The 14,297-nt window shown below is 40.3% G+C and overlaps 1 protein-coding gene across 1 annotated transcript in view; it reads left to right on the top strand.

Annotated features, from left to right (window-relative positions):
* The window catches only part of gucy2g (guanylate cyclase 2g), a 78,180-nt gene that overhangs the window by 31,636 nt on the left and 32,247 nt on the right, over positions 1 to 14,297 (top strand). Inside the window, exons 4-8 of the mRNA XM_038990732.1 lie at positions 4,726 to 4,835; positions 7,903 to 8,085; positions 12,054 to 12,198; positions 13,116 to 13,251; positions 13,409 to 13,512. Of these exons, the coding sequence (XP_038846660.1) occupies positions 4,726 to 4,835; positions 7,903 to 8,085; positions 12,054 to 12,198; positions 13,116 to 13,251; positions 13,409 to 13,512 (678 nt within the window). The remainder of the gene's footprint in view (positions 1 to 4,725; positions 4,836 to 7,902; positions 8,086 to 12,053; positions 12,199 to 13,115; positions 13,252 to 13,408; positions 13,513 to 14,297) is intronic.

Genomic DNA, 14,297 nt, shown 5'->3' on the forward strand with positions numbered 1-14,297 from the left:
ATCAGACTGCCAGGGAGAAACTGTGGCGGCTTATACAAAAGGCACGACAAGAGGGAAAGAAGGCTGGGTTCAAGGGCCCACACGTGTTCATCAAAAGAAGAAAGATTACTGGTTAACTCTGATGACATGAACCACACTTGAACTGTGAGTACTGCCAAGAGTACATTTACTGTGGTGCCACGAGTAAATGTACTGTCCGAACTACAATTTAGGAACACTTGCCAACCAAAAAAAGAAAAGAGATTTGTTATACTGTTAACCACCTCAGCTGAGCGTAGATTTCCGTTGAAGTAACGCTCTCAAGGTTTACTGTTTTGCTTTATTGTTCACATTACTACATCTGTTGTCTAGTTTGTGTCTCTTTCTTTTTTAATGCAGGAGTTTGTTTTCAACTCACTCAATATCATTACTCTGAATGCTTGGGGTTTGAGAGATCTTACAAAAAGGAAAGCCTTATTTTTATATTGTAAACGCAATAACACAGATTTTTATCCTTCTTCAGGAAACTCTTTCATGTGAAAGTGACTTGAAATGTTGGAAGTCACAATGGGGAGACATGGCCTATTATAGTCATGGATCAAACCATTCTTCTGGTGTTTTGATGCTTATCCACAAGTTTAAAGGCGACATTCTAGAATCCACATCTTCACAGGATGGGAGATGGGTCACATAAATGGTTAAACTTGACAATTCTATTTTCATCATCTGTAATGTGTATGGACATAAGTCACGTGCTCCAAATAAGACCCTTTTTGCCAAATTTAACAGAAAATTACAGGATTGACGCAACAAATACTCAAATGTTTTTCTGATTCTATCAGGGAATTTTAACGAAACACCTGATGACTCTGCTGATCGTTTTCGTCCTAGAATGAGTCAAAGCTCTCAAAATCATCATAACATTATGCAAGGATCTCCCTGTTGACGATGCCTGGTGTTATTTCAATCTGGATGCAAAGGGTTACAGTTGAAGTCAGAAGTTTACATACCAAATACATTTCAACTCAGATTTTCACAATTCCTGACATTTAATCCTAGTAAAAATTCCCTGTCTTAGGTCAGTTAGGATCCCCACTTTATTTTAAGAATGTGAAATGTCAGAATAATAGTAGAGAGAATGATTTATTTCAACTTTTATTTCTTTCATCACATTCCCAGTGGGTCAGACGTTTACATACACTCAATTAGTATTTGGTAGCATTGCCTTTAAATTGTTTAACTTGGGTCAAACGTTTCGGGTAGCCTTCCACAAGCCTCCCACAATAAGTTGGGTGAATTTCGTCCCATTCCTCCTGACGGATTCAGGTTTGTTTTGTTTTTCAGTTCTGTCCACACTTTTTTATGGGACTGAGGTTAGGGCTTTGTGATGGCCACTCCAATACCTAGACTTTGTTGTCCTTAAGCCATTTTGCCACAACTTTGGAAGTATGCTTGGGGTCATTGTCCATTTGGAAGACCCATTCGCAACCAAGCTTTAACTTCCTGACTGATGTCTTGAGATGTTGCTTCAATATATCCACATAATTTTACTGCCTCATGATGCCATCTATTTTCTGAAGTGCACCAGTCCCTCCAGGAGCAAAGCACCCCAACAACATGATGCTGCCACCCCCGTGCTTCACGGTTGGGATGGTGTTCTTTGGCTTGCAAGCCACCCCCTTTTTCCTCCAAACATAATGATGGTCATTATGGCCAAACAGTTCTATTTTTGTTTCATCAGACCAAAGGACATTTCTCCAAAAAGTATGATCTTTGTCCCCATGTGCAGTTGCAAACCGTGATCTGGCTTTTTTAATGGGGTTTTTGGAGCAGTGGCTTCTTCCTTGCTGAGCAGCCTTTCAGGTTATGTCGATATAGGACTTGTTTTACTGTGGAAATACTTTTGTACCTGTTTCCTCCAGCATCTTCACAAGGTCCTATGCTGTTGTTCTGGGATTGATTTGCACTTTTCACACCAAAGGTCATCTCTAGGAGACAGAACGTGTCTCCTTCCTGAGCGGTATGACGGCTGCGTGGTCCCCTGATGTTTATACTTGCGCACTATTGTTTGTACAGATGAACATGGTACCCTCAGGCGTTTGGAAATTGCTCCCAAGGATGGACCAGACTTGTGGAGGTCAACAATTTCTTTTCTGAGGTCTTGGCTGATTTCTTTTGATTTTACCATGATGTCAAGCAACAAGGCACCAGCAACAGCCCCAAAACATCACTGCTCTAGAGGAGATCTGCATGGAGGAATGGGCCAAAATACCAGCAACAGTGTGTGAAAACCTTGTGAAGACTTACAGAAAACGTTTGACCTCTGTCATTGCCAACAAAGGGTATATAACAAAGTATTGAGATAAACTTTTGTTATTGACCAAATACTTATTTTCCACCATAATTTGCAAATAAATTCATTAAAAATCCTACAATGTGATTTTCTGGATTTCTTTTTCTCATTTTGTCAGCCATAGTTGAAGTGTACCTATGATGAAAATTACAGGCCTCTCTCATCTTTTTAAGTGGGAGAACTTGCACAATTGGTGGCTGACTAAATACTTTTTTGCCCCACTGTATTACAAAAGAGAAACAAAATATATAATAATACAAGGATTCTGTTATTTCACATGCAAAAGTGATTCATTCTAATAAAAACTTTTTATATTTTGGGGACAGGGTTTGTAGTGTAGAGTTACCACCTGTGGATCTGAAGATTGTGGGTTCGCCTCCTGAAGGATACATTTTGACCATGATTCAGTTTATAGTTTTGTGAGCCCCCTGCCGACACGCACGCACGCACGCACGCACGCACGCACGCACGCACGCACGCACACACACACACACACACACACACACACACTTATTGAAATGTATTAGTGGGCTCTTAAAATAACCTTTGGTTTTCTGGAGTGGCAGGCAAGTGGCAGTGAGTGTGGTGGTGTGTAGTACTGCGTCTGTCTTGCTAGAACTTCCGTAGAGACCGGCTCCGACTCTAAAGGAAGAAGTCTTGCCCTCATCCTTGAAATGAACAACATCCCAATGGTACTGCCCAGAGACAGTGCTTTATGGCAGAGTGGAGGATTGTGCGCATGAGTCTGTCACGGAGAAATGCAAGCTTTCCCATGTAGAGCTGAAAAACGATTTGTGCCAATTCAAATGGACACAGTACACACGCACACTAAAATGGTGACCTTAAAACAGTTACAGTTTAATTAATGGCTGTGATAGGAGAAAACTAAGGATGGATCAACAACATTGTAGTTACTCCACAATACTAACCTAATTGACAGAGTGAAAAGAAGGAAGCCTATACAGAACAAAACTTTTTCAAAACATGCATCCTGTTTACAACAAGACACTAAAGTAATACTGCAAAAAAATGTGGCAAAGCAATTAACCTTTTTTCCTGAATACAAAGTGTTATGTTTGGGGCAAATCCAATACAACACATTACTGAGTATCACTCTCCATATTTTCGAGCATAGTGGTGGCTGCATCATGTTATGGGTATGCTTTTAATCGTTAAGGTCTCTGGAGTTTTTCAGGATAAAAAGAAACGGAACGGAAAATCCTAGAGGAAAACCTGGTTCAGTCTGCTTTGCAACAGACACTGTGAGATTAATTCACCTTTCAGCAGGACAATAACCTAAAACACATGGCCAAATCTACACTGGAGCTGGTTAGAAAGAAGACAGTGAATGTTCCTGAGTGGCCGAGTGACAGTTTTGACTTAAATCTACTTGACAATCTATGGCAAGACTTGGTTGTCTAGCAATGATCAGAACCCAATTTGGCAGAACTCGAATAATGTTTTTAAAGAATAATGGGCAAATGTTGCACAATCCAGCTGTGGACAGTTCTTAGAGACTTACCCAGAAGACTCACAGCTGTAATCACTGCCAATGGTGTTTCAACAAAGTATTGATTCAGGGGTGTGAATACTTATGTAAATTATATATTTCTTTATTTCATTTTCAATAAATTTGTAAAAATGTCTTTTAAACATGTTTTCATTTTGTCATTATGGCGTATTGTGTATAAATGGGTGAATTCATGCTATAACACAACAAACGGTTAAATATTTCAAGGGGTATGAATACTTTCTGAATGCACTGTAAATAGTTAATGTGTACATGTTGATTATTTGTGTATTTTCCAGGAGCTTGCTCATTTGTCTTTACTCCATGTTGGTTTAAATTGGTTTCTGGTTTTTTGCTTCCCTCTGGAAAATCAGCTGTTAATATCAAGAAGGTTTGAATCTCAAGCAACCTGCCTACACATAGTTTGAAAGACAATACCAACATAGATACTTTAGTAGCCCAGAGCTGTCTGCTGGAAAACCTTGGTAGAGCATGGGTGGAATAGGCATTGCGTGAGTTTCCTTTCTTTTTCGGCTTCAGACCAATGCCTACTTCACACAAAACGTTGTTATTTGTTTTTAATTCGCTCTATCCACTGAACATAATCAATCACAGCTAAAGTAATTGAAAGTATTGACCTGACATAATTTTACTCAGGTCTATTCATTTTGCGAGACTAAGCTCCTACCACCAACCAGCTGTACGTTATGGGCCGGTTTCCGAGAAACAGATTAATATTAGTCCTGAACTAAAAAGCATTCTGAATGGATTCCATGAAAAGCACTATTGAGTCCAGGACTAGGTTTTATCTGTCAAGGAAACTGGCCAAAAATGCTTACTGAATCCTAAGTTACCGAAACCATAATTTCCCGTCTTCTCCTAGTGATTGTGGTGATGACCAACGCCGAGGATGCAATTAACCTTTTAATGGAGGCGGAGAGGCAAGACCTAATGGCTGGAGAGTATGTTTTCTTCCTTCTGCAGCATTTTGAGGTCAGTGGCAATTTGGTAAGTAAGCCTTTCTTAATTCAAGTTTCAAGTTGTTAATGTCACGTCCACAAATATAGTGCAATGCCTTTCTTGCAAGCTCCAAACCCAACAATGAAGTAATCAAAATCAATGTAGCATTAAAAATAACGTAAGGTAGAACAAAAACACACAATAAATACAATTAAGAAGAACACGAGAATGTTAGAAGCTATATACAGGGTCAGTTCCAACACCATATTTACAATGTGCATGGAGTGATAGAACTAGATATGTATAAGGGGAAGGTGACTATGTGTAACCGATGTGAAATGGCTAGCTAGTTAGCGGTGGTGCGTGCTAATAGCATTTCAATCGGTGACGTCACTCGCTTTGAGACCTTGAAGTAGTGGTTCCCCTTGCTCTGCAAGGGCCGCGGCTTTTGTGGAGCGATGGGTAACGATGCTTCGTGGGTGACTGTTGTTGATGTGTGCAGAGGGTTCCTGGTTCGCGCCCGGGGCGAGGGGACGGACTAAAGTTAAACTGTTACATAGGTGCTGTTGACCCGGATCACTGGTTGCTGCGGAAAAGGAGGAGGTCGAAAGGGGGTGAGTGTAACCGATGTGAAATGGCTAGCTAGTTAGCGGTGGTGCGCGCTAATAGCGTTTCAATCGGTGACGTCACTCGCTTTGAGACCTTGAAGTAGTGGTTCCCCTTGCTCTGCAAGGGCCGTGGCTTTTGTGGAGCGATGGGTAACGATGCTTCGTGGGTGACTGTTGTTGATGTGTGCAGAGGGTCCCTGGTTCGCACCCGGATTGGGGCGAGGGGACGGACTAAAGTTAAACTGTTACATATGCATCAGGATATGTAATAAACAGAGTAGCAGCAGCGTAAATTATGATTGTATGTGAGTGTGTGTGCGTGTGTGTAGAGTCAGTATAAATGTGTGTGCATATTATTATGTGTGTGTGTTGGAGTGTCATTGTGCGTGAGTGTGTAGCTTGATGCCACAGTTGGGGTTAGTTAAACTTAGGGTTAATTAAAATATGAGTTAGTTTTGGCTGCTCAGATCATGTCATCAGAAGAAAAACTCCCGGACCTTGAGGCTGAGGACTTTCTGAAATGTACACTGTATTATTGTCAATGTTTACACCCTATCTATACATTTAGGATCAGCAATCAGAATCTCCTCCCCCAAACCTAACCTTAATCAGCTTCTTGATATGCCACACCTGTCAGGTGGATGGATTATCTTGGCAAATGAGAAATGCTCACAAACAGGGATGTAAACACATCTGTGCACTACATTTGAGAAAAAAAAAATATATATATACAGTTGAAGTCGGAAATTTACACATAGGTTGGAGTCATTAAAACTCGTTTTTCAACCACTCCACACATTTCTTGTTAACAAACTATAGTTTTGGCAAGTCGGTTAGGACATCTACTTTGTGCATGACACAAGTAATTTTTCCAACAATTGTTGACAGAAAGATTATTTAACTTATAATTCACTGTATCACAATTCCAGTAGGTCAGAAGTTTACATACACTAAGTTGACTGTGCCTTTAAACAGCATGGAAAATTCCAGAAAATGATGACATGGCTTTAGAAGCTTCTGATAGGCTAATTGATGTCATTTGAGTCAATTGGAGGTGTACCTGTGGATGTATTTCAAGACCTACCTTCAAACTCAGTGACTCTTTGCTTGACATCATGGGAAAATCAAACAAAATCAGCCAAGTCTGGTCCATCCTTGGGAGCAATTTCCAAACGCCTGAAGGTACCACGTTCATCTGTACAAACAATAGTACGCAAGTATAAACACCATGGGACCACGCAGCCATCAAACCTCTCAGGAAGAAGACGCGTTCTGTCTGCTAGAGATGAACGTACTTTGGTGTGAAAAGTGCAAATCAATCCCAGAACAACAGTGAAGGACCTTGTGAAGATGCTGGAGGAAACAAGTACAAAAGTATCTATATCCACAGTAAAACGAGTCCTATATCGACATAACCTGAAAGGCCGCTCAGCAAGGAAGAAGCCACTGCTCCAAAACCCCCATAAAAAGCCAGACTAACTGCACATGGGGACAAAGCTTGTACTTTTTGGAGAAATGTCCTTTGGTCTGATGAAACAAAAATAGAACTGTTTATCCTCAATGACCATCGTTATGTTTGTAGGAAAAAAAGGGAGGCTTGCAAGCCAAAGAACACCATCCCAACCGTGAAGCACGGGGGTGGCAGAATCGTGTTGTTGGGGTGCTTTGCTCCTGGAGGGACTGGTGCACTTCAGAAAATAGATGGCATCATGAGGCAGTAAAAGTATGTGGATATATTGAAGCAACATCTCAAGACATCAGTCAGGAAGTTAAAGCTTGGTCGCAAATGGGTCTTCCAAATGGACAATGACCCCAAGCATACTTCCAAAGATGTGGCAAAATGGCTTAAGGACAACAAAGTCAAGGTATTGGAGTGGCCATCACAATGCCCTGACCTCAAACCTATAGAAAATGTGTGGGCAGAACTGAAAAAGTGTGTGCGAGCAAGGAGGCCTACAAACCTGACTCAGTTACACCAGCTCTGTCAGGAGGAATGGGCCAAAATTCACCGCACTTATTGAGGGAAGCTTGTGGAAGGCTACCCGAAACATTTGACCCAAGTTAAACAATATCAAGGCAATACTACCAAATACTAATTGAGTGTATGTAAACTTCTGACCCACTGGGAATGTGATGAAAGCAATAAAAGCTGAAATAAATCATTCTCTCTACTATTATTCTGACATTTCACATTCTTAAAATAAAGTGGTGATCCTAACTGACCTAGACAGGGACTTTTTACTAGGATTAAATGTCAGGAATTGTGAAAAACTGAGTTTAAATGTATTTGGCTAAGGTGTATGTAAACTTCTGACTTCAACTGTATGTGTCGTTAGGTGTATGTCTCATACCGATACCGAGCTCAGTACTGGCTTTACTTTACTCAAATTTTAGAGGTACGATAAACAAGAGCAGAGGAGAGGGGAACAACTTTTTACACTGGAATGCAGCCATAAAAACCCATCTTTGTCCACCACTTTTGGTTTGAACAGGACAACCTGTGGAAATATGCCATGAACAACAGGACAGACCTGGCGACCATGAGGGCCTTCGAAATGGCCTTTGTCATTGGTCAGAAGTCCAACGAGGGTTACGACTACTACGACTTCTTTGAGCAAGTCTATGAGAGGCTGAAGACGCACCCTTTTCACACCAAACTTAAATCAGAAAAAGAGGTGAGAGACAAGAGTTTCTCAATGTTACCAGTTTTTTTGCATAATCCATCATAATTGGTGCATTTGAGCGGATTACTTTTGTCAAATCGTCTTTCAAAGTGTATTGCATTATGGAGCATTGGTGTCAGTTGGGTATGGCAGTCGTAATACTAATACCCTCGTAATACCCTAGCTCAACACCATTAATGTTAAAGTAGGCTACAAAAAAGTAGACTAAAATCATTCCAATCCCAAATCAAATGTAATGGCTGTTTTAGAGTTTTATCCGGCTGGCTTTAGGACCATGCGAAACATCGCTCGGAGAGAAACCTCCAGCCTTTCTCTCGAGTTAAGAAAGCAGAGAGCAGAGACAGTGTCAGACAGTTTGCTTTGCCATTTAGCCGTTTAGGTAGTGCACCAATTGCTTTGAATTTGATGTCGGCATTTGAACGCGGCCTTGTAACCATCACGGCCAGTTGTTATAAAAATAATTGAAAAGATGATAACACGAGCAATAAATACACAATGAGTAACGATAGCTTGGCTATATACACGGGGTATCAGTACAGAGTCAATGCAGCAGTACGAGGTAATTGAGGTAGATATGTACATATAGGTGGGGGTAAAGTGACTAGGCAACAGGATAGATAATGAGCAGTAGCAGCAGTGTATGTGATGAGTCAAATGGGGTCAATGCAGATAGACCGGATAGCTATTTGGTTAACTATTTAGCAGTTATTAACTATTTACAGTGCATTCAGACACTAATCAGACCCCTTAACCTTTTCCACACTTTTGTTACATTACAGCCTTATTCAAAAATGTATAGCATCTCTTTCTCCTTCATCTATCTACACACAATACCCCATAATGACAAAGCAAAAACAGGTTTGTAGAAAATTTAGCAAATTAATAAAAAAATACAAAACTGAAATATCACATTTACATAGGTATTCAGACCCATTACTCAGTACTTTGTTGAAGCACCTTTGGCAGCGATTACAGCCTCAAGTCTTCTTGGGTATGACGCTACAACCTTGGCACACCTGTATTTGGAGAGTTTCTCCCATTCCTCTCTGCAGATCCTCTCAAGCTTTGTCAGGTTCGATGGGGAGCGTTGCAGCACAGCTATTTTCAGGTTTCTCCAGAATTGTTCAATCGGGTTCAAGTCCGGACTCTAGCTGGGTCACTCAAGGATATTCAGAGATTTGTCAAGAAGCCACTCCTGCGTTGTCTTGGCTGAGTGCTTAGGGTCGTTGTCCTGTTGGAAGGTGAACCTTTGCCCCAGTCTGATGTCCTGAGTGCTCTCGAGCAGGTTATCATCAAGGATCTCTCTGTAATCATCAAGGATCTCAAGGATCTCTCTCGTTCATCTTTCCCTCGATTGTGACTAGTCTCCCAGTCCCTGCCGCTGAGAAACATCCCGACCGCATGATCCTGCCACCACCATGGTTCACTGTAGGAATGGTGCCAGGTTTCTTCCAGACGTGATGTTTGGCATTCGGGACAAAGAGTTCAATCTTGGTTTCATCAGACCAGAGAATCTTGTTTCTTATGGTCTGAGAGTCCTTTAGGTCCCTTTTGGCAAACTCCAAGCGGGCTGTCATGTGCCTTTTACTGAGGCCAGCTCTAGGAAGAGTCTTAGTGGTTCCAAACTTCTTCCATTAAGAATGATGGAGGCCACTGTGTTCTTGGGGACTTTCAATGCTGTAGAAATGTTTTGGCACCCTTCCCCTGATCTGTGCCTCGACAGAATCCTGTCTCAGAGCTCTACTTACAATTCCTTTGTTCTCATTTTGCTCTGACATGCACTGTCAACTGTGGGACCTTATATAGACAGGTGTGTGCCTTTCCAAGTCATGTCCAATCAATTGAATGTACCACAGGTGGTACATTCAAGTTCTAGAAACATCTCAAGTAAGATCAACGGAAACAGGATGCACCTGGGCTAAATTTCAAGTCTCATAGCAAAGGGTATGAATACTTATGTAAATAAGGTATTTCTGTTTTTTATTTTTAATACATTTGCAAAAATGTCTAAACTTGTTTTTGCTTTGTCATTATGGAGTATAGTGTGTGAATTGATGAGGATTTTTTTTTCAAATCCATTATAGAATAAGGCGTTAACATAAGAAATTGTGGACAAAGTCAAGGGGTCTGAATACTTTCCGAATGCACTGTATCATTGGATCAGTACCACTGGAAAGGTTTTTGGGGAAACGAATTTCTTCCTCCAGGCTAGATGGACGTCATATTGTACAATTTGTTTCTCTCCTTTTCGTAGGTCTAGATTAGATGGTTGCCTTCAAGACGAGGTAGCTTTTACTGATCTGTTTGTCAGTGTCAGCAGAGTAGGCCACTAATTTGTGTAAAAAATATGTTGCTTACAGTATGTCTGCAGTCATATAAAGTGTAGTAGAATTGCAGGCTTACTCTGTCATTAAGTGCTCAGGCATGCATGGTTCAGAACAGTCTGTTTTGCTAACAATGATTGAGTTATGTTATTAGCCTAAATTATGACTATGCAATCTACTCATCACATTAGGAATAGTAGCTTATATTACATTTGTTAGCAAGTGCGATGATGGATGCATGCAATCCTTTATTATAAAGGTGACATTTCATGGTGAAAAATAGCTTTAAACTGACACACCGCTTATGGATGTCAGCATTTGAAGTCGCCCTTGTTGTGACTTGCATATATTATGCATCTATTTCACATTGCGCCGCATGCACCGTTCAAGAGTAAATTAGAGAGAGTCAATTTAGATGAGGTTCAGTAGTTGTTAACATTGTATATGCCGTTCCACATATATTTAAACCTTTTATTTTTGGTGATAATTAATGGCTGGGGTCAATTATTTCTGTATTTTTTTTCTGTTCTCCAAATAGCATTTTAGAGTTTTTAAACTGTGTAAAAAATGCAGTAAATGAGCTTCAACTTCCAACTCCCACACACCCCACTTTGCCATACCCTAGGTTTGGCTGAGCTGAACTGACGCCACTGTTATGGGGATAAAAATTGTCCCAAAAAAAGTCAACTGCGTGAACTTTACAAAAGTCATGTGATCAAAGGTCATGACGTTTTGACTACAGTCGACTGCAAGTTTCGGCAGTTGCTCTTCGCCAACTTCATCCTGCAGCCATCACCTGCATTGTGGGAGGCTCTACTGTAAACCAATCATTAGGGAGTTTTTGTTTGACTCACGGGAACACGACAGAAGACATGACTGGAACAGGAACCAACTTTGCCATGATTTATAGCAGGCTACAGTGGATATTTTTGTCTCTCTCTCACTAATTGATTGTACAATGTACACACACATATATTTCAGTTTGTGTGATATGGGGTTGAAAACATTTTATTTCAACATTATAAGGAAAACTTAATAAATAAACAATGGAAACATTGCCATGTTGATCTGAGCCTTGCTGTTGGAAACCCACATTAGTGTCTGACTTCACTCCTCGACTTTCGTCTACAGTCGGTTGCATTAGTGTTACCACTCAAATGCACCCGATATCTTTAAGGTAACACTTTACTTGATGAGTACCTACATAAGGACTTCGTAACACATTCATACCTCATACGTATCACATACATGAGCATTTTAACCATATTCATTAGCAGTTTTTCAACTTAAGTTGATATTTCGTTATGTCTTGCAGATGTTGACAATAAGCATTGTATCACATCTCTCAACTAGTAAAAAAATGACAGCTTAAGACAGGGGTTTTTACTAAAAACTTCAGATCAACATTACATTCACATGTGTGGTAAGATCACTTTTAGAACAGTCTCAACTTTGACGTCCAAAATCATGCCCCCGTTAACCCCTTATAGCTTGGCAGAAAGTAACTCAATACACAACACATTGTTTATGTATTGCTTATGAATGCTTTATGAAATCCCTTCAAGCAAGTCTTACCCTTTTCATTGAGATCTAGTAAAAGCATGAGATTCTGCTGTGGGTGATGTTGTGTTCCAGGTTAGCCCTTACTCTGCCTACTTGCACGATGCAGTCCTGCTTTACGCCATGGGACTGAAGGAAGTCCTCAAAGATGGCAAAGACCCCCATGACAGCGGTGAATTGCTCCAGAGACTGAGGAACAAGAACAACATCCACTTCTATGGTAGCTTCAATTCAGCTTCTATTCATTCATGACTAGACAAAAAAAAACTCCAGCACATTTACGTCTGAACTCTGGAATGTTCATTGTCCCTGTCAAATAAATTAAACCTTTAATTTATTTGGTCCCATTACAATGCAGTGACATTCAGAAATCCAAGCCCTGAGCACCTGTCTACACTCAAGTCTATGGGACAGCATAATAATGGTGGCCAGGTAGCCTAGCAGTTAAGCGCGTTTTGGTTGCTGGTTTGAATCCCTGAACTGACAAGGGGATACATCTTTCAATGTGCCCTTGAGCAAGGCACTTAAGCCTAATTGCTCCTGTAAGTCACTCTGGAGAAGAGCATATGCTAAATTGTATTATTTCATCCAATCATTTAAATGAATTTACCTGTTTACAGATTTTTCCATTGAGAAGCAGCTGCCATTGTCAATAAGAACCTGTTGCACCAAACTGAACAGGGTTGGCTTAGATTGTTGACGGCATGTAACGATATGTCGGCTCTAATGTTTATTGAAAACATACATTTGCACAATGAGCACTTGTTGTCTCTCAAATACATCATTACAGTTGTTGGTAAGCTAGCTAGCTACATGTTTTGCCAGGTTAGCATAGACATGACATCAGTCAAAAAACCTCAAAACAAGACATGGCATCAAGAACAAGATAAAACTAGCTGAAACGAGCCACCTACAACTCCCCACAAGGCAGCTGCTTGTCATTATTGCTAGCTGGCCATCCAGAATCATATCAACACACTGCCTTTTGCCCCATTGAAGCGTGCACATTGTTTTTCGTGACGTTGTCAGCTAACCCATCTATAGAGTATTAATAATTGATGTTGCACTGCTATGGAGGATTTATAAATGAGCGTAATGTAAGCATAATCATTGTATGTGGTGACCTGTGTATTACAGGAGCCTCTGGACTGGTCCAGTTTGATGAGGAGGGCGAGAGGAACTTGGACTACTCCATTTTTGATCTGCAGCATACTGATGACAGCACCACATTTGTGCCCATCCTTCATTTTGACAGCCACACAAAATCTATCAGGTGACACAATGTATAAGTTAATTTCAATTAAATTGCCATTTTACCTTGTAATTTCTTTGTAAATACCTGGCCATTTCTGTATCATACAATGAATTGTGACCGCCATGAATATTGGATAGTAGGTTTGTAGAATACATGTCACGTTGTTCCTTTGCAGACCGACCCCAAAGTTTGTATCTGTGATCTGGCCAAAGGGAACGCCTCCGACTGATAATCCTGACTGTGGCTTTGACAACAAGCTTTGTCAATGGCTCTCCAATGGTAATTCCCAATATCACCATCCAACAATAATCTACACTAATGGCATCCCACCCTACAGGCGGTAAATCATTGGATCTGATTATTAAAATTCTATGCAATTCACTCTTTGAGGACTGCAACCATAGAAATACTATTTATACATTGTCAATTTGCTGTCTATGGTTATTTTGCTCATTGCTCACTGTCAATTGCTCACTTTTCACATTATGTATACAGAAAAAGTATTTGTTTGCAAATGCAACTTGGGACCTGTAAATAATTATTAAGCTACTCATTTTGAATCCACCAGTGGCATCTTGTGTGACAATAAGAAGTTTTGTTTACAAAAATGACTGGCCCTTTACTATAGAAATAGGATGACTATTGTGATGCACAGTAAAATCAGTTACTGGCCTGCCCTACGTCATAGAAGGCCCTTCACCATATAAATATAATTGCTCTTGTGATACAAAATTGCCATCGTAATTTGGAATGTTCAGTCAATGAGCATTGTGGGTATGGTAGTCATTCTACGGTTTCCAAATTGTCCTACAAATGCATACATCTTATGCATTGTGACAGCACTGTTACCCATGGCAACCGTGGCATTCCAAAAGCAAAAACTGGAAAAATAAACAAAAATCCAAAAGACAGCAGAATATAGAGTGGCTAGTGACATGTAACAGGATGACACTTTTTTTTTAGCCTAAAATTAAGAATATCTGTGCAAAAATTGTAGGAGAAGATCATACAGATCGTATAAAAAAATGTAATGTCATGAACCTTCAAAGTTCCAAAATGGGGTG

The sequence above is a fragment of the Salvelinus namaycush genome, chromosome 4, assembly GCF_016432855.1.
Source record: "Salvelinus namaycush isolate Seneca chromosome 4, SaNama_1.0, whole genome shotgun sequence".
In the NCBI taxonomy this organism is placed as follows: domain Eukaryota; kingdom Metazoa; phylum Chordata; class Actinopteri; order Salmoniformes; family Salmonidae; genus Salvelinus; species Salvelinus namaycush.